At 43.5% G+C, this 21680-nt stretch overlaps 1 protein-coding gene across 1 annotated transcript in view; it reads left to right on the forward strand.

The window, feature by feature from the left end:
* The window catches only part of Adcy2 (adenylate cyclase 2), a 401885-nt gene that overhangs the window by 363259 nt on the left and 16946 nt on the right, over positions 1 to 21680 (forward strand). The window contains exons 19-22 of the mRNA XM_021179908.3: positions 422 to 506; positions 5949 to 6107; positions 14593 to 14739; positions 16372 to 16479. Of these exons, the coding sequence (XP_021035567.1) occupies positions 422 to 506; positions 5949 to 6107; positions 14593 to 14739; positions 16372 to 16479 (499 nt within the window). The remainder of the gene's footprint in view (positions 1 to 421; positions 507 to 5948; positions 6108 to 14592; positions 14740 to 16371; positions 16480 to 21680) is intronic.

Below are 21680 nucleotides of genomic sequence, written 5' to 3' on the forward strand. Positions count from 1 at the left end.
TCATATAGTCAATAACTTAAAAATTACTGTCTCTTTCTGAAAGCAATAATGAAAACACCAAAGAAACCATATATCCAATTATCCATCTTGATCCCACGAGCCTTAATAGGATAAATTAGTATTCTGCAAGTCTCTCCTGTAATATCTGTTAGAACTCAGTGCAAAGTAAAAGTCTGTGCTAATTTGCACATATTTTTATTTACTGTGTCCTCAATATATGGACTTAATTATTTGTGGTTTTATGAAAATTGGGGTTTGGGATGTATTTGAAATGTGTACTTGGCTGGGATGAAATCTGGAAATGCAGTGGGGATTCGGAAGTTTGTCACTACTGGGATTCTAAGTCTTATATGCATGTTGTGTGCTGTTGTGGTGTGTTTGTCCATCTGTCTATATGCCTGTTGGTTTGTGTTTTCAATAGACCAGGCATTTGGAAAGACCTGAAGACCATGGGCTCTGTGTCCCTCTCTATATTCTTCATCACGCTGCTCGTTCTGGGTAGACAGGTAAGAAGTTCTTTCTCTCATCTCCTGCAGTGCGTTGTAGCCATGTTTGTGTAAAAAATAAAAATTACGAATCAGAATCATCTAATCACTTAAGAGAAAAGGAGGCGGCCAGCGTGAGTGCCAGCCATGAAGGAAAAGGTTGTTTTGCCACCGGGACAAACTTCAGAACAACTTCTGAACAAAGTTTGGATACAGATATGAATCAATTAGCTTCCTATTAAATCTTAAACTACAATTATATTGTAGTTGGCAAACAGCTGGAATTATGGGGAACTACCATGGCACAGGACTGTCAGGGTAAATGGCACACTTCTTCTCAAAGTTGGTAATTTTGCTTCATTTGTAACCATTTCTCAAAATATGGTTCTCTGCTAAAAATTGTATTTTGTAATGCAAATGAGACTCCTGCTCATTCTTAGGGCCTCTGCCTGCTCCTGGTCTCCCAGGGGAGGCTATGAATAGTGGAATTTAAGGATTACCATGCTTCTGCCTGTGCACAAAGTCAGCCATTAGTGATGATAAGACTTATCGGAAGCCAGGCAGCTCTGTCCCCAGCATCAGGTTTAAAGCATATGATCTTGGCAGTGTGAAGCTAAGTGGATGATTTGGGCTAAAAGGCACCAATGTTTCAGCATGGGCACATTATTAAATAAACACATGAACTCGTGGCAAACGCCTATAGACTTACGACTTTCAATCTGGCTTCCAGTCTTCCTGCTAGGTAGCTATTAACAACTGCACAGTTGGGAAGTCTTTTGTTGGCTAGCATGCCACATCTAAACTGCTCCCCTACTATGACACTGACACAGTATGAGTTTCAGGCTTCCCGTGAGCTAGCGGTGTGGCAGTCCTCAGGCTAAGTTAGCCACATACACCCAAAATCCTGTGTGAGCTTCTCATCTGGTCTCAGCCCCACGGTGTCTGTATTCCTCCATTCTATATTCTCTGGCTTGCCATCATAACACCCTGTCCACTTTTTGTCTCATTCACTTTCTGCTTCTCCTGTGACTTGATCACTGGTTGCTTTTTTCTCACTACTGGCAAGCTTGCTACTGCTCTCTTGCATACCCCCTATGCTTCCCAGGGTACTCAACAAGTTACACAGAAAAGAACTGAGCTTCCTTGTGCAGTGATGCCCCCAGTAGTCATTCTTCAGGGAATAGCAACCACCCATGAGTTGTCTGACTCTATGTGCCATGTCATTGATGCTATGTCCAAAGTCTTTCTTGTAATAATCACCACTCAGATCACACACACACCCATCACAGAGTATTTTAAGATGCTAAAGTCAAACTGGATCCCACCCAGCCCCTATTTTTAATAGTAATAGCTATGGCCAATATTCAATTCCACTATGTAATTGTGGTCAAGGCCAATGACTGACAGTTGACTCATTACTCAATAATAGATTTAAAGCAAATAAGTAACTGACCACTAGCATAATTGTGTTAAGGAGTCTTCATAGGAAGTCATTCCTTTTTGTTCAATAACCTAGTGATACATAACCTCCACATCTAGACACCTGGACAAGATGTCACTTCCCAAAGGAGTAGAATGAGACTTTGTAGTCACGCAGCCTTCGGCTGTGAATCACACATCTGTATGAGGCACATGGGAAACACTGTGGTGGGCCGGGAGGCTGATCTTCAATCCAGAATCATCACAGGAATGTTAATTCATCACAGAAGACTCTTCTGGGATAAGAAAGACCATTCCTCCACTCCTTTCCCAAATCACAAACAAGTTACAAACAGCCACCTCTATAGGAGTTGTCCCAGGGATGTGGCACCCACGGCCCTGGAGTGACTACTTTCTAGCTGGTTTATTACATAGATGGGTAGGCATCATTGCAAGCTACTATTATTGTGTGGTCTCCTGTCCCCATGACCACCTGCTTTCTGAGCAAATTGGCAGCCTAAAGATCCTTCTAGTTGTATATGCTTAAGAAAAGTATAGACCAGGCTAGAAAGTGTGCTCAGGAGTTAAGAATATTTGTTGGTCTCACAAGAGATCCTGGTTCAGTTTCCAGTGCATATTATGGTTCACAGTCATCCACACCTCTGCTTCCAGGAGATCCTTTTCCCTCTTCTAGCTTCCATAGACACTAGGCACACACACAGTGCACATACATATATGTAGGCACAGACACACACATACACATAAAATAAATACAGCTAATAAAATTAAAGAAAACTTATCCAAAATCTTGTACAGGTGTACAGTAGCACTTACTGTATTAAGAATCTTGTTTATGGGTCTAATTTGGCCCACTAAAGGGCTTATTTAGAATATGGATGAAGCCTGCATGCCTCTAGTTTAAACCGCAGCAAACTGAATGTCCAGTCTATGTTCCACATGAGGTACACCCCTATCATCAAGCTGGACTGTCTCCACAATCCCACAGTGAGATTGGTGTCATTCTATTGGGGTATCTGGAAACCAAAGATGTCATCTCAAGTCAGGCTCAGCAGCCTCGCAACCCCTGAATTTGTCTATGCAGACCAACAGGAAGTTCTGAGGTTCCTTGGAGTGAATTTTGGAACTAGGCAAAGCATAAAGCTTCCTTGAGACAATGATGAGTGTGACACTGCACTGAGGGTCACAGACACACTTGACACACATCCTACCTGACACAATCTGAGAGATGATGATGGTCTGAGGAACAGAATTTTACAGAGCAAAGCTGTGGCTCTGGGAGGCTGGGTAGAACAACCACTGTTCTCCTCAGGCTGACAGAGTGCTTTAGTTCTTCTCTTCAGTATTTCCATCCTTACAGTCACCTAGGCCATATAGTCACTCTCTGCTGGATGTATCACATGGCCATCCCCATGTCTCCTCATCAAATCTCCCTCTTCATCCTCATGTTATCTTACATAGATAACAATCATTGGATTTAGAGTCCAACCTAACTCCAAGACGAGTTCATCTCCAGATCTCCATCAAATATATCAACATATACTCTATGTCCAAGTAAGACCATGGCCATGGATATCAGGAGCCAGGGTTTGGAACTGTCTTTGGGACACTCACTATTCAATTCATTACAACTGGTTTAAGATGGACCTCCTTTTTTTTTCCTTTTAAACATTTCAACATGAGTTTCTCTTATGAACACTGCTTATACAGAGGAGAGATCTAAAGTGGTCTTCATTGCTTTAAAAAGTGATACAATGGAGTGATGGATGGATGATATAGATGCTAGAGAGTTGGTAGATACATAAATAGATATAGATGATTAGTTGATGGTATGGTTAGATTATATAACTAACATGCAAAAAGAGCTAGAGATATGATAGATGATGGATGGATGATTATATAGATAATGGATGATGTATGATAGATAGATAGATAGATAGATAGATAGATAGATAGATAGATAGAGTGATAGATTGATGGATGATAGACAAGCTATATTTATAAGGAAAAGAAGTTTATCACATATTCAAAGCTTTAGACATTCAAGAGCAAGGCCCTGCCACCATCTCAGCTGTAGTGAAGGCCATCTTGGATACATCACATCATACTGCAGATCTGTGGGTTAGAAGGATTATATCACAAAACAAGAAGCTTGATAGTCTTCCAAGTTTCACAGTCCCTTCCAAGGAGATACCTCCAGTAACTAAAGGATCTCCCAACAAACTGCCCCTCACATCTTAAAAGCTCTGTGTCATCATTGCCACACTGAAGACCAAATTTCCAACACTTAAACCTTTCAGGGATTCATGTAAATCATACCCAAACCATAGCAGGAAGGTATGTAGGTGAAGGTAGAAAATAGATGATAGACAGATGCACAATCCATAGATACAGAGAAAGATAATCAAACAAACTGTCTTAGTCAGGGTTTCTATTCCTGCACAAAACATCATGACCAAGAAGCAAGTTGGGGAGAAAAGGGTTTATTCAGTTTACACTTCCACATTGCTGTTCATCACCAAAGGAAGTCAGGACAAGAACTCACACAGGGCAGGGACTTGGAGGTGGGAGCTGATGCAAAGGCCATAGAGGGATGTTACTTACTGGCTTGCTTCTCCTGGTTTGCTCAGCTTGCTTACTTATAGAACCCAGGACTACCAGCCCAGGGACAGCACCACCTACAATGGGCCCTCCCTCACTTGATCACTAATTGAGAAAATGCCTTACAGCTGGATCTCATGGAGGCATTTCCTCAAGGGAGGCTCCTTTCTCTGTAATAACTCTAGCTTGTGTCAAGTTGACACACAAAACCAGCCAGTACAAAAACTATCACTTCCATGCTGCTGTTTCCAAATTATAAGACACTAACAAATGTTTGCCTGTGATGCCCGAAGAACACCTAAGCAGCCTCTTGCTGACTGAGCAGCTCATGGGAACCTTGAACTTTCATGCAGGAGGTTTTCTGCCTGGGCTGGCTCTCAGGGCATGATCTCATTTACGTTCCTGCCAATTGTGCCTGACTTTGGGTGTTCACCTGTGTCTTCTTGATACCCCACCATGGTCTGCTTCTTCTAGTCTAGTATTTAAACCAACTACACTGCCCCTTTGCCCCCAAATCCAAAAAGATGATGCATTTTTCCCAGATAAAGGGCTTTTCCTGTCAGTACAATGCATGATTTCTATTAATATAGTGTGTGAGAAGTTTGACTTTAAATGTAAAGCTTTGAGTAGGGACACAAAATTATGGCCAGGCCGAAGACTGCCTTTTTCAGCTAATAGATGTCTCCATCTCAACAGTATTAATAATACCTGGCTCATATATTTTATATTGTATTATGATACACCATAAACCATGAAACTGTATATTTTAACAACAGCCCCTTTCCTAACTCAATAATGTCAACATATACTCTTATCTACAATGTACTGGCATTCTTAGTACACAGTGCAATGGTAAATGAAAAACATCCATACTTTATAATGAACAAACATGTAATTGTGGTAGCAGGGGCTGCTTTCCAAATTCTAAGGACAAACTAACACGAGTTTAAAGTATTTCTTATATGATAACAAATCATTGTCTAGGAAGCATGCTGAATTTCTTATTTGTTCATCATTTTCATACTATTATACTACTTCAAAAAATTTCAAGAAATAATCCAAGTCAAAAAATAATTCAAGCTGACTAGTGGTGATCTAGAAAGGAAGCTTACAACCATTTTCATTTGTAAGCCACCAGACTGTAAGCTGACTGTTGGAGATCTGGAGGCAGCTTATAATCATCATAACTTGTAAGCCACCAATGCCCCCAGTTCTCTGCTGTTGGGTTTTGCTCATTCCTCGGCTTCTTCTCTGTATCACACGATGATTGACAGATTATCTGGGCGGGACATGGGGCTCTGCCGGGAGGGCGACCGCTCGTTCTTTGTGCTGCTTTGCTCTCTTGTTGTGTTTTCTCTTGATGACCTCCACTCTAGCAGGACAAGTTGCCTATTGTCTCTTCACCTCTGTGTCCTCTTGTAACAGAGTGAATATTACTGTAGGTTAGACTTCTTGTGGAAGAACAAGTTCAAAAAAGAGCGGGAGGAGATCGAAACCATGGAGAACCTAAACCGAGTGCTGCTGGAGAACGTGCTTCCTGCACACGTGGCTGAACACTTCCTGGCCAGGAGCCTGAAAAATGAGGTCAGAGGGCAGGCTGGGGCTGGGCAGGGTCACGTGGGCTTGGAGGCTACCATACTGCGGCACTGCACACTGCACATGAAGCGTGTCCACGGTCAGAGACGGAGCTTCATTGCTAGAATGCTTGCCTAGGCCATCCTCTGCTACATACAATATCAATGCAAAGCAATGTAACATTCACTAACTTCAGCCTATTTATCTTGGCCAGAAGGTAGCACCTATGTGAAATAGGGAAGGGTTGAAGGGGAATTAACAAAGAACAAAGAAGCAGGCATCTGGGGACATGAGGCCGAATTCTGACTGCAGGCAGGAGGCAACTTGAGTCTTATCTCAGGAATGTAGATTCCTCCTTAACAGTCCAGGGTGTCAAGTTGGGCTCAGTACATAACTCATGTCCTTGGAAGTCTTGGGAGTCAGGAAGAGATAAGGAAGAGGGGACTATAATTCAGCTTTTTAGGGTCTTAGGTGCCAGGAAGGGATAGAGAGGAGGAGGTGACCTGCTCCTTAGTGCAAGGCCATTTGGCTTGTTAGGGTGGGAAACTGTGAAAGGCCTACTTTCTTATGGTATGGTCTCCAACACAGAAGTCCACAGGCCAGTGTTTCCATGTTGTCTGTGGACTTAGGAAACTTTCAAGGGCTTGGAATTTCAAATACAATGAGGTAATTCATGAGACTTTAAACTTAAGAGCTTTCCACACACTGAGCACAGGGTCCCCAATGGAGGAGTTAGAGAAAGGACTGAAGAAGCTGAAGGGGTTTGCAACCCAAGGGAAGAGCAACAATATCAACCAACCAGACCCACCCCCCAGAGCTCCCAGGGACTAAACCACCAAGGAGTACACATGGAGGGACCCATGAGTCCAACTGTGTATGTAGCAGAAGAGAGCCTTTGTTGGGCATCAATGGGAGGAGAGGCCCTTGGTCTTGTGAAGGCTCCATAGATGCCCCAGTGCCCAGGGGAATGGAGGATTGGGAGGTGGGAGTGGGTGGATGGATGTGGAACACCATTATAGAAGCAGGGGTAGAGGGGATGGGATAGACAGTTTTTTAGGGGGTGGGGTAACCTGGAAAAGGAATAACATTTGAAATGTAAATAAAGAAAATATCCAATTAAAGAAAGAGAGAAAGAAAGAAAGAAAGAAAGAAAGAAAGAAAGAAAGAAAGAAAGAAAGAAAGAGGGCTGGTGAGATGGCTCAGTGGGTAAGAGCACCCGATTGCTCTTCCGAAGGTCCAGAGTTCAAATCCCAGCAACCACATGGTGGCTCACAACCATCCGTAACGAGATCTGGCGCCCTCTTCTGGAGTGTCTGAAGACAGCTACAGTGTACTTACATATAATAAATAAATAAATCTTAAAAAAAAAAAAGAAAGAAAGAAAGAAACAAACAAAAAGGCAGAGCTTTCCCTACAAGCACACACACAGCTGTGTCTGCTCATCTTGAATGAAGAAAATGGATATCTGAGGATACTTAGCAGCGTTGCGACTGTCGTCAGAATATGGAAGTGGCTTGGGCAACAAAGTTTTCTGGTGTTTGTTCTTTCTTTAATATTGCTGAGCAGCAGCTGGGCGTGGTGGCGCACGCCTTTAATCCCAGCACTCGGGAGGCAGAGGCAGGCGGATTTCTGAGTTCGAGGCCAGCCTGGTCTACAAAGTGAGTGCCAGGACAGCCAGGGCTACACAGAGAAACCCTGTCTCGAAAAAAAAAAAAAAAATATTGCTGAGCAGCAAGAGAAAGCAGACAGATCTCTAATTGCACATAATTTAAACTGTGGGGTTAGCACTGCTAGCATCACCCTGTGCTTTCAGAGCCCGCTAAGCACCATCTTCTCCACAGGAGATTTAGGCTGGGGGTTGGGAGAGAATATGAAGGCAGCAGAGGAAACTGGACAGATGAACTCATCCCCAGATCAACTCAACCTGGGAGAACAGGCTGCCAAACATCCTCCTGTGAGGGGGCTTGCAATAACTCACACCCATGCTGAGAACATTGCCATCCACTGCTCTGTGCTTATGGTGTGGTTCCCCTGGGTATAGTAATTTTTGTTGACTTTACTGCTGGCTTAATGATGCTTAAGATATCACATTCATAGGTAGAGATGTACCATTAGAAAAATTAACTTACAGTTTACAAATAAAATAAGATTTGATGTGGAAAATCAGAAAAAGAGCTTGTGGGGCAGCTGAGAAGTCTTGGGGTGCAGAGTGTAGAGATCCTGTCACAGCATGTGTTCCTTCTTGTCATCTGTATTTTCTGACCTAAGCAGTTTTCTCAGAAAACTATTTGTTGCTGATCACAAGCAATTAAATCATTGGACATACTAAAAAAATTCATTTTCATTAGTGTTACACGAGCCTCTTTTACCTCTAGATGTTCCTAGGTTTTATTTTATCTTTTGTGTGTGTGTGTGTGTGTCAAGAGTGATGTGTGTGAGTGAATGTTTGCAGGTGTCATGTGTACATGTGAAGCTCAGAGAACCTTTGGGCTGGTTCTTTCCATCTTCCATGGCTTCTATAAACCAGACTCATATCTACAGGCTTACACACCAAGCATTGTTGCCCACTGGCCATCTTGCTGCTCCTGTTCATCTGATTCCTAAATACAGCCTGACTCTATTGCTTCTGCCATGAAAGTCAGCTAGGGCTGTCGTAAATACAGAAATGGACAGAACAGAATGGCCACTCTTGGCTCCTCTTGGGGGCCACAGTCTGTCAACACACATCAGGAGAGTGGCTTTCAGGCTCTGGGAAGTCCACTGTGAGGAAGGGATCCCTGACTCCGAAAAGAAAGTACTAGAAACTAGCTGTGAGACAGAAGCAGCAAATGGCAGGGAAGAAGATTCCAGCCTGCATGGAGGCACTGAAGGGAAAACTTGGAAGAGCCATGGTGCAGGCAGGAAGGGGGCAAACACCCAAACATAGTTTCTCTGCTTCTTTTGTTCCTTTTGTGTCAATATGAGTGAAATACAAGAGAACTAGTTAAAGTTCATGGTTTTAAAGGATTTGGTCCATCATAGTGCCTGGAAAGAAGAAAAGAGATAGTATACAAAGACAGAACATGCCATAGCCCCAAGAAGACATTCCAAATGACAGAACATGCCATTGCCCCAAGAAGACAAGTATGTTCCACATGACATACTTCCTCCAATGGCCCTGCCTCCTCATGTTCACTACCATCTAATGATAACAGAATGATCTCTCTATTAGGTCAGAGCCTTCATGGCCTAATCATCTATGAAAGCATCGTTGCAGAGACAGCCAGAGGCGACCCAGAAAAATCTCAGGCATTTCTCAACCCAGTCAAGTTGACAGTCAGCACTGTCTCAACAGTAATCAGAGGGGGAAGAGGGGAACAGGGAAGGAGCCTGGAGCTGGGCAGCATGGCTTCACATCTTACTCTCAATGTTACCTACAACCTTCATCCAGGAACTTTCCCCATCTGAGCCTTGGTCTCGCCATCTGTACAGGGTGAAAAGGCTGACGTTCCCTCTAGTTGTGCTTGATAGATATGTCATGGGATACTTAGTACTGAGTCCAAGAGAGGCAGGCACAGAATATCACACAAGATTCTACATCCACCATGTAAGATGGGACCAGGGAAGCAGCTTCTTATTCTTCGGTGCCATAGTCTTTGGGGGATGATGGCAAATGTTGGTAGCTTTGGTCATCCTTCACTACACAGTTTATTTTCTAGAAATAAAAATTCGTGGTAAAATGTCAGGGCGTGTCATTACCTATATCAGCAAATGTCCTTCAGTGTGCCGTTTTCCCCTTATCCATTGTATCTCATTATATAAACAATTTAAAAAAAAAAAAAACCTTCCCTCATATCTAGGACTCAAGATTTATTGAATCACTGTAACAATTAGCTGAAGCTTTCATTTTAATGGCTACCACTCCCTGTGCCTCTGCTCATAACCTGGCATGGAATGCATTGCTCTGAACCCAGCTTCACAGAGATAGCCTTGCCCCCTCCTCTTGAAACTGGACATCCCATACTTCTGCCCTACAGATAGCGAGCTCCTGATGGGAACCCAGGGGCTGGTCCTCTCCACTGTGTAGGCCTTAAACACAGATCAGAGCCCACTCTCATCATTAGATGAGAAGATTGCATTTGTCACCTAGCTGACCCTCTCCTGAGGCCCTAGGTAAAGGGAGCTATGTGTATGTTTAGCCAGGTGCTCTCCTTCAGGGAACCAAGGCTTGACCAGCAAATACTCTGCGGATAGTCTCTGAAAATGAGAGCCCTTCAAGGACTTTCAGCCCAATGCCCACAGCATTCCTTACCTATTCTATTCAAGGGACAGATTGGTTTGCACTGCACTCTCAGGAGATATTAATTACATGAGCTCCTGAACAGATTAGTATTGCCTGACAGTTTGGGATCATGGTGCTAAACAATCTATACAGAGATCAGTGGAGTCTTGTGTAAGACCAGAGACCATGGTGGAGTAGCTTAAGTCTGGAAGAGAAGGCATCCACACGACTCCAGACACTTTCTAGAGTACACCTAACTCCTCCCAGCCTGGTGAGACAGCCCAAGTATCGCCATTCCTGAGCATAAACCCTGATCTTCTTCGTTTATTTTTATGTTCCCTGCAGTTTACCTCTCCAACCTTCAGTGCCTTAAGAGCAGAGTCTATACGGTTGTCTTATCTGTGTCCCTAACTACTGCAACCTGGACCTTTCTCAATAGTTTGTGGAACAGAGCATTAAACTGACTCGTAGGTTGTAACACTAACAGACATTCGGTCTTGTGTTCCAAAGAAACTACTGAACAGTGGGTGAAACTTGTGCATGCTCCATTTGAGACTCAGTTATAGGTTTTGACCTATATGGGAACTGACTAGGAAACTAGACATTAGAAGGGGAAAAAACGTAGTAAAAATGAGACTTATTCTAAGAGCCATAATGAGGCCTCTCCCATAACTTCTAGCCTAATACTGACTGACTAAATTTAGGCTCTGAGTGATTCTGGGAAGCTTCTGAAACTCAGGAAAGAGATAAAATGCCAAGAACAAACTACCTCTGTGTGACTAGGCCCACAGAGCTGGAAGGTTGGGACTATAACTACACTGTAAGGATCTTAGAAAGTAAAGATGCTGTTCTTCTCAGGCACCGAGGCTGAGAATGAGCATCAACAGGGGCTTGACCTAGACCCTATTTCACAAAATTCCCTGGATAGGAAAACAGACTCCATCCAAGAACCTAGAATGGTCTGAGAACACAAGACTGAGGGGAGCATAGCAACCAGGTGAGTGTATGCTCTTCACCATAAGGGACAGATGAAGAGCCCAGCTATGAGCAAGCAGTAAGTAGTCGGCAAAGCAAGGTGTCACTGCCCAGGGTGACACAGTCAATGGAAAACTGGCCTATACCCCAACCATCTTTCCTCCCCATGTTCACCATCCTGGGTGCTTTGGAAAAGAACATGGCTAGCAGATTAAGGATGGGAGGAGACGTGCCAGTTAGAGTGAGTGCGTAAGATTCTACTTTACCCAGCTACTCACCACACAGGTCAACAGGTCCAGGGTTTTGATCACTCTTTGGACTGAACATTTTAATTATTGATGAAAGGACTTTGAATTACCCTGAGTGACAAGAAGACCCTGACGGTTATTTCAGGCTTTAGTTCAGCATCAGGGGAGAGCCTGGTACATTTACAAATCAACAGAAACTGGACACAGAAGTGATTTCTTGGTGACAATACTCCCAGTCCTGGCATTTCAGTAGCGTTATCATATGTGTGTGCATCTGAGTCTGGTGATGCTCTGTGAGAGCTTTGTGAGTCACCCGCTCCCAGTTGAACTGTGCAATCTTCCCAAGGGTGAACTTCCTGTCTCCATGCTGTCTCCACATCCTCTAGAGAGTTACACCCCAAGCTTAGGACACCAACCAGTCAGAATGTGGTCTGCTCTGGATCCATGCCCAAAGCAAAGGCTGTCTGGAAATTCAGATTATTCTTCCAAGCCTTCAGATTTCATCATGCCAAGGAATTTGGAAACCACTGGAGTTCCCCTGGTTTCAGGTATAGTCATCTAGGAATCCTGAATCTCAGAACCAGAGGTACAGTGTCTCTGCTTACTGCTGGCATTTCTCTAATGACCCCAGGTGACTGATTTTCAGAAAAGAGGATGAGCAGTGTCCATTCAGGGGCTCTACTTGCATATATGGTCTGCCACGAATGCAGAGGTTGGTCCTAACTCATCTCTCAAACCAACTGAAAACCTTATTGGGCCCCTCAACTCCTCTGAGTTCCACTTGCTCCTGACTCCAGCTGGTCATCAGGGTCACACAGCAGAACATCCCCTAAGCTTTTCAAAGTGATATGGTCATCAGGGTCACCACCCAGCAGAACATCCCCTAAGCTTTTCTAAGTGATGTGGTCATCAGGGTCACCATGCAGCAGAACATCCCCTAAGCTTTGCAAAGTGATGTGGATGCTCAGATCCCATCCTTAAGGATGAAGCTCATCTGCTCAGTGATGAGGCCCAGGTACTCACATTCTTACAAACCCCATAGCTAATTTTCTTACAGATTCCCATCTAAGAATCACAGCATGAGATGACATGCAGATCAAATATGAGTACAATTATATGTCCCTTCTTGTCCCACTTCCAGACATCATCAAGACTCCAGGGGGAAAGATAAATATGAAGTCACGGGATCCACAGTAGTAGGTGCCTGGTTGCAGAGACCATAGCCACCCTACCTATCTGGTAGATTTTACATAAAGTATCAATCTAACCTTTATGAGGGTAGGCCCCATGATCAACCTGAGTAATTTCAGCTTTACAGAACTAATGCAATTGCTCTGTGCCTCAGTTTCCTTATCTGTAGGCAGTCAGGTATATTAGTGAAAGTACCGTGTGCATAGAAGTGGTCATGCTATCATGAAATGGGCATTCAGTATGTTGTGGCTGTTACCCCATCTATACTTCATTCCTAGGGGACCCCTGACTAATGCCAATGTCAATTTGGGTGGGGGCATGTACCCTTATCCTTAAGAAGAGAATCAGTGCATCTTTTATTAAACGGTATCAGCCAAGATGGGCTACTCTCTCCTCTTTGGTGCCCTGCTTGCTGAACTACAGTCTTGGAACCTGGCCTTGGCAGTCTCATGAGCTTCAAGTTGTCTATAGAGGAAATGAAGTTCACATCACAGAACAGTTTTGTGAAGAGATGTCTGCACTGCAGGCCATCTCAACCACACCGAGTGCGCAGAGAAGAAAGGAGATCCTTGGTGCTATTGCTCCTTCAGAGTTCACCAGGCTGGGGACAGTAGCTGAAAGCCCTGTGAGATGAGAGCTCCTAGGAATGGGAGCTTGGCACGAATCTGCTTTGCCTTGAAGCTGTTATGACCTTCCTTTGGGTTGTCATGCCCTGAAGTGTTTATTACGGAGGTAAAAACTACTCCCTCTACAAGGTACTCAAACCTGGAGTTACGTGCTGTTTAAGCGTGCTCCATGCCAACCAAAGGATGGGCCTAGGTTCTCGGGGAGCAGAGCTCACTGACAGTGTTCTTAGAGAGTTGCATCTTCTCCCTGCCAGGCACATGGCCAGGACTGGCCCCTGGAGTGTGGCTCCCACTCAGAGGCTGTCCATCTGATTTAAACAAACTTCCTGGCAAAGACATTCCTGCCCATGCTGTACTGCAAACACAGCGGCACCAGGCAGCACTGCCTGTGCTGTGGTCAGGCCCTCCACACCTGGGATGAACCCACCCATAGCCCTTCCTTTCTGAAGCCGTTGCATATGAAGATGTCATTATACAATTGAAATTACGTATGCAGGATGCTGTGTGGCTTTACTGTCTTTATACAAAGGACCAGGAGCCCCTCTCTACTTGAAGTGAAAAGATATTCCAAACAGATGCAGTCAGGGTTTCATGCCATTTAAATAAGTGGCCTGGGGAAGGGGGGTGGTCATTCATTCTTTCTGCTGCAATTAAAGGAATCACTTCTTTGCAAGAGCCAATAAAAAGAAAAGTGCAGACTTACATCCAAAGGATGGGGCTGTAACACACTATTGTAATACAGTACTGTTCTTTGAGGAATAGAATCTACTTCCCTTCAGTTGCCTGAAGGTCACATTGTCCTAACTCAGCCTCTGGTAGATGAAAGCTGTCTGAGGTAGAGAGGACAGGTTTCACACAAGCACTCGTAATAGCTGGTGGCTGGGGGAACTTGTATCTGTGTTTTAAAGGGTTTTCTGTCTCATTGGCAGCTATTGAAGGACTCGGGACTGGGATAATTACAGGTCAGTGGGGGCATGTATCAATAGCATCTTCCAGGAAGCATGAAGAGGGTTTCATTAAAGCAGATGGACAGGCTTGAGCAGAGACTGCACTGAGCGTCTGGTGCTGCCTGTGTGGCTGGCAGAGAGAGGCCCCCACTCTCCATGAGCGTTGCCATCTCCAGCAGACCACACATCCGAAGGGCCTTGGCGTGAAGGTCACCAGGTGCTCAAGTCCTCTCTTTCTCTGTGCAGGAGTTATACCACCAGTCCTACGATTGTGTCTGCGTCATGTTTGCCTCCATTCCGGACTTCAAGGAATTCTACACGGAGTCAGATGTGAACAAGGAAGGCTTGGAATGCCTCCGGCTCCTGAATGAGATCATCGCTGACTTTGATGATGTAAGTGCTAAGACTTACCTGAAGAGCAGGGGTGCCCCACCCACACAGTGTATGATTCCTACACAGTTGAAATTAGTTCTGGACAGTGACATGCCTTCAGATTTGTCTTTCCACCTAGCTCTTGGTAGTTGGAGGTCAAGTCATAATCTGTACCTACACACTGGATGATTTGGGGGAAGAAAATACATTTTATTTTGAAGTTAATATAACTGCAGGGAGCAGCTATTAAATCTGCATCTAATTCATAGGTAACACTTTCGAGAAAGGCTTAAGATCCAGAAAAAAAATGCCCAACCCTTTATATATTAAAATATAATCAATCTATTTATGGAAGTAGATTATTGACATCACTGGGCATATTCAAGGTCTCTGGCAGATGCCAAATTGAGGTGTTTATGAATGGCAGACTTTATTGTTGACAAAGCATTATGTGTGAATCAAACATCATTTTCCAGAGGGGACATGAAATATACTTTAGACTTTGAAATTGGTATCATTAATCAACTTGTAATGTTCTGTCTAATAGAGAATAATATGTCCTATTTTCTGGTAAGAAAGAAAAACCCACACGTGTGACTTCAAGGCCATTGCAGCTGTACCATTCTTATTGATATTATCCAAAACAGAGGACATTTGTCATCTGTGAGTGTACATTTATCCTGATTCATGCAATACCACATTGGAATCAGTAAGGACGTTGTAGAACATGAGCTATGCAGTGTCAAGTATCTGCTGGGTCCTGTGTGCTCTCCCTACCCCATCTCCACCATGAGTTCCCTGTGGATGTTCATGGAGGAGTCATAACAAAGACTTCTGCTCTCACACCACGTGTCTCGTGAAGGGCAGTGGCATGTTAGCTGCAGAGTGCCTGCAGCAAGATAGAGGCTTCCCAATATTGACGAGTGAGTGACAGTGGTTGTGTGCATCTGTGGCACCAGGATTTTCACACATAATTTCTTTGTCATTAAGCCTGGAAGATATTTCTCTGACTAGCAGAGGACTGAGAAAGCAATGCCCCTGGTCTTTGGTTGCTGTTGTTCATTTGAGCCTGCCCTCCTGAATGAGTCTACTCCCATTCTACTACTCACTCATGGCTTCTGCCTAGCTTTAGCCTTTCCTCTGTTTGAGAAGAGGCATGAATACAGAAGCCTATGGCTGATACTGAGGCAGAAATGTTAGATTGGGGCCGATGGAAGGGTGAGGTCTTTATTTGGGGTCTTTATTCTCCTCACCTCCAGTGCTCAGCTGTCAAAGACTTTCCTCGGCACTGATTATTGCATAATGTGAAGGGAAGACCCTATACACTGAATCAGTGTTGTATTGGTGCCTCTCATGCATGGAGCTGGGGATTTATTTCCAGCCACAGTCTCTTGCATCATAATTTACGCTAGTTCCTTACTTGAGTTTGACAATTTGTGTGCAATCCCAAGTATGCCATTGTGTTATCTTCCTCTCCCCGAGGTGATACGCTTATGAAATACATAAAAATGTTTGCTCTCTGCATGCTCAAGGTGGGAGGGTGTCTTGCCCTTTGTGAAGGTTGGTGGTCTAGGATCCTAGAATGGCTCTGTAGCACCTAGGCTTCCAGTCAGCACCCAGCTGAGTGACTAAATGGTTGTCTTTGCTCTGTAGCTGCTTTCCAAGCCGAAGTTCAGTGGCGTTGAAAAGATCAAGACCATTGGTAGCACATACATGGCAGCCACGGGTCTGAGTGCTGTACCCAGCCAGGAGCACGCCCAGGTAGGTACATACATGTCAACTGACTAGCAATGCACCACTGTGTCAAGAAGTCAGCCTATAACCAAGACAGCCATGCAGAGACCCAGAACTCTATTGTGTGTACTGCCTGTAGCTGACAGTTCATAGTCCTAGGAGGGGGAAAAAAACAAGAGCTCTAGGGACTTCTTAGAGTCTTCTGAACTCTGATTCTAAAGAGAAGATGAAGCAATCAATAGTTGATTGGTATTTGGCAAGTAGACATAGAATTTAAGATTGAATGACCCAAAGTCTCTCCCTTTCTTCACATTGTCCCTCTCTTCACATTTATTAAGAATAAGCTTTTCTTTTTTTTATTACGTATTTTCCTCAATTACATTTCCAATGCTATCCCAAAAGTCCCCCATAACCCCCACACACACTTCCCTACCCACCCATTTCCATTCTTTTGGCCCTGGAATTCCCCTGTATTGGGGCATATAAAGTTTGCAAGTCCAATGGGCCTCTCTTTCCAGTGATGGCCGACTATACCATCTTTCGATACATATGCAGCTAGAGACAAGAGCTCCGGGGTACTGGTTAGTTCATCATGTTGTTCCAACTATAGGGTTGCAGATCCCTTTAGCTCCTTGGGTACTTTCTCTAGCTTCTCCATTGGGAGCCCTGTGATCCATCCAATAGCTGACTGTGAGCATCCACTTCTGTGTTTGCTAGGCCCCGGCATAGTCTCACAAGAGACAGCTATATTTGGGTCCTTTCAGCAAAATCTTGCTAGTGTATGCAATGGTGTCAGCGTTTGGAAGCTGGTTATGGGATGGATCCCTGGATATGGCAGTCTCTATATGGTCCATCCTTTCATCACAGCTCCAAACTTTGTCTCTGTAACTCCTTCCATGGGTGTTTTGTTCCCAATTCTAAGAAGGGGCACAGTGTCCACACTTTGGTCTTCATTCTTCTTGAGTTTCATGCGTTTAGCAAATTAGTACTACTCAGCTATTTAAAAGAATGAATTTATGAAATTCCTAGCCAAATGGATGGACCTGGAGGGCATAATCTTGAGTGAGGTAACACAATCACAAAGGAACTCACACAATATGTATTCACTGATAAGTGGATATTAACCCAAGATATAAGAATAAGCTTTCCTGATGAATGTTGAGAAATGTTCTGCCTATGGGTACAGCAGTGTGTCATTTGGAGTCATTTGATTGCTATGCTCATTTAGCAAAGTAATATTAGTTTGTTTTCCCCTAGGCCCATGACCTTTGATTATTTTCAATCAACCAGAAGCTGAGACTCTTCTCATGCAGTGTTTTGCTTCTATGTTAGTGTAGACATATCTGTGTTACTTGTTGGATTATTAGAAGAGATCAGTGAGTAAGACTAACACCCTATGAGGAGATTAGACATCCTGAGCATCTCAATGTAGCTTTACATGAAGTATTCTCTGCTGAGTACTGCATGGAACACACCAGAACACAGTTTCCTGAAAGCAGGTGGAATTCAGAGATAGGAAGGGCTGAGTTCCACAGGCTCAGCTCATGTCTACCTCCATTGGGAGAGAGGAAACACAATCTGAGCCTTGGCAAATCCTCCAGAAGTGGCAGGAAGGTCTGTTCCCTTCCTAATATTCATGGGCAAAAGAAAGAGTAATTCTGAGGCAAGAGTTGTCTTACGGTTGGAGTTTCTAAGGCTCTGGTGAAATGCCATATCCAAAAATAACATGGTGAGGAAATGGCTTATTTCATCTTAAAGTTTGTAGTCCCATCATCCAGGAAAGTCATGTCATGAAAGAGGCAGGAACCTGGAATCAGTCAATGATACATAGGCCATGGTGGAATTCTGCTTACTGGCCTGCTCATCCCACTTTCTTACACCATCCAAGACCACTTGCTCAAGGATGACACCATACAAAGCAGTCTGGATCCTCCCATATCAATCAGTCAAGAAAATGTCTTCACGTACTTTCCTTCAGGCCAGTCTGATGGAGGTATATTTTCAATTGAGAGTCCCAAACAAAGAGTCATATTGACAAAGAAACAGAAAACTAACTAGCTAAATTTGTTGCTTTTCTAACTGTGAGGAAATTCCATGACCAAGGCAACTTATAAAAGAAAGCCTTTAGCCAGGAGCTGGCTTACAACTTTAGAGGGTGAATCCATAATCATCATGTGGGGATCATGGCAGCAGGCTGGCAGCCATAGTGCTGGAGCAGGAGCTGAAATATTTTATGTTGAGACAACAACCATGAGGCAGAAAAAGAGAGAGAGCCAACTCGAATGCCATGGGCTTTCAAAACCTCGAAGCCAACCCTCAGTGGCTTCAACAAGGCCTCCTCCAACAAGGCCACACTTCCTAGTCCTTCTCAAACATTTCCACCAACTGGAGATCAAGCATTCAAGTATGTAACTCATGGGGATTATTCTCCTTCACACCACCGCAGCATCACAAGAAGTAACTTTCAAATTATTCTGACTCAATAATCATCTGTCCTCCACTTTAGTTGGTTTCTTTCCAAGAAACATTTCAATGACTACACTGACTGATCAGTGAGAAAAAAGAGAAGAAACAGTAAAAGGAACCTAAGAAATTCTCATGCGTGGACTCTCAGTAGTAACCTCCGAAGCCAGCTTAGGGCCTGAGGCAAAAGCCCTGTGCATGCTCTTGCATATTTTTAACAGTTTTTTGGGTTTTTTTTTTCACATCCCAGTAATGTGTTAAAGTAAAAAAAAAAAATAAATGTAAAACAGAGGTTTTAAAATGCAACATTGTTTAATGTAAGTATCTCATTTAGAATCAAAGCAGAACTCATTATAAGGTTTTACCCTCTGTTATAATAGAAAGGAACAGACTCTGTCAATGCCTTTAATGACCTAGAAAACCTTAGCTACTAAATGTAACATGAAATCCTAATGTGTGGACAGGCCCTCTCCCTTTGCCTCAGGCTCCAAAGATGTGCAGCATAGCACTGTCAGAAACTATCTATCTTGGTCCTCATGGCCTGACACAGATGAGCAACGCAGATGAAGGCCGGGAAATCCAAAGCAGAAGTTTTGGATATCTGGTGAGGGCTGCGACAATCCAAATGTTAAGTGATAAACTCTCTGGAACATCCCAGATAGAGAAACTGGCAAGGAGCAGTCACAGACTTAACCAAGGCTGTAAAGAAAACAAGAATTATAGAGCTGGTCGCAGACCAGTATCCAAATGTACCATGCACGCCTCTCTGTCTGTCTGTCTGTCTGTCTGGAATACAGCTGCCACTAAACTACTTTGCCTTCCCCATCATCTGCCCTTGCTTGATACTCTACACCTGCTGTTTTCATACCTGAGCATGAATATGAACACCCTTAGGCATCTCTATCCTGTCTTAGCAACTCACTCTCTGCTCAGAGCCCAGTCCCTCTACCCTCATGAACTGTATCTCTGAACACATCCTTTTGTGCCTGATCTAGAATTCTGCCTTCTGAGCAGGCAGTAGCCCACCAGTGATGGTTTTCAGAATAAACAGAAAACAGCTAGATTTTTCATTTGTCTCCTTACACATAGACCAATATCCACCCCTTCTTTTGTAAGGCTCTTGGGAAGATGACATTAACTATTACTATTCAAAATATTTCATAAAAGCCATGGTCTTTGTGGGCAAAAAAAGAGCTAATAATGTTAAGACAGACTCTGTCTCCCATGATGATGTTCTTGACCTATCTGGTTGAAGTGAGATAAGAGCTATTGGGGGGCATAAATGAAATATAATATCCATACAGGAAATTTCTACCCAGTAGAGGCCATTTGTGATTACAACTTTTAATTAGAATTTCAGCAAGTCATGCAATGATAGCTTTCTAAAAGGAAAATCTATTTCATTTTATGAGGTAGAAATGTCAATATTAATGTTACTTATCTTTTCTAAATAAGAGGAGGAGGAGGAAGAGGAAGAGGAGAAAGAAGAGAATGCCACATCTCTAAAATGCTTAATACTTACTATCTAAAGTTATAAGCAAAATATATTTATGTGACCAAATATTTATTCTTCATAGCCAAACATTCAATTTGCAGAATATGTAGACCTTCTCAAGAATTAATTGGATTTTCTTAAGCCCAAAAGGAGGCAAAATTATGTGAATTATGGCCATTTGGAATTTGGCTTTCATTTATAATTGCTTCGGCATTGTCTATTGGCAGAACAGCATCCTTATCTACCCGCAAATTAAATACAAAGAGTCCTGTCAGCACTCAGCCAGGCCAGGCTTTAGTACCAGCCTCTGTTCCCCTTCATTTGCTCTTTAAAATGGAACAGGGAGTTCTTATTTTAAGCACTAAGACAATGTGACTCGAAGATAGCATCACCTTTAAGAACCGACTGTTGTTCTTAAGAGAATCGGGCATTTGGCAAGAGAGAAAAAACACTCCAAAGAATCATCTCGCTTTCTAGACTGCTCCCATTGTTCTGCATCTCATGCCCTGGTGACCAAAAGTCCTCTGAGGAAGTCTATCAGGGTTCAAACTGGGAGCTGGCCCACCCAGTTTGTGGTCCTGACCTTTCGCCTTGTGACCTCAGGCTTCTCAGATCCTGGCCAACCATGTTGATTCCTTTCCTGGGCTTTTAGACCTCACCCTTCAGTAGCCAAATGGTGGGTCAAGGATGGATTTCTTGACTTGCAGAAGAACATTTCACTGAAGAATGATCACTCTTGCCCATTGTTGCTTCTGATGACAGTGAGCTGCAGGAGTAGAAGTAGCTCCCTCCCTCCGTTTGCTCTTCCCTGATTGACCCTCACGGTTCTACCCTGCCTCCCTTGCTCCACCTCTGAAGAGCTCTGCAGCCCCGCTGACTACAGAGGAAGCCCCTAGTCAGTGACCTTCTGTATTATCACCGGTGGTAATTACTTACTGGCTTTACTATCTTCCCCACCAATTCTACCAGGATGTTAAAGGCAACACAGAAGGAAGAAAGATCATTTAATCTATGCTTGTGTCCTCCTGATGTAATAAACTATGCCTCCAGCTTTGATTCCTAATTGCATGTAGTTCAGCACCCCTTTGAAAGGATGTAATGTCCAGGGATAGAGCAAACCTGGGATGGGAGAGCCTAGCAAAAGAGAAAGGGACTTCCTGTCTTACCAAGGTATGGGCACCAGATGTTTGTTCTGCATTGAACCTTGATTTTCTTAATACTTTTAATTTTAAAATATTTAATTCAAATATAATTTAAATTAATTCATTTG

This window comes from Mus caroli, unplaced genomic scaffold (genome assembly GCF_978045245.1).
Source record: "Mus caroli unplaced genomic scaffold, Mus_caroli_1 scaffold_15, whole genome shotgun sequence".
Lineage (NCBI taxonomy): Eukaryota > Metazoa > Chordata > Mammalia > Rodentia > Muridae > Mus > Mus caroli.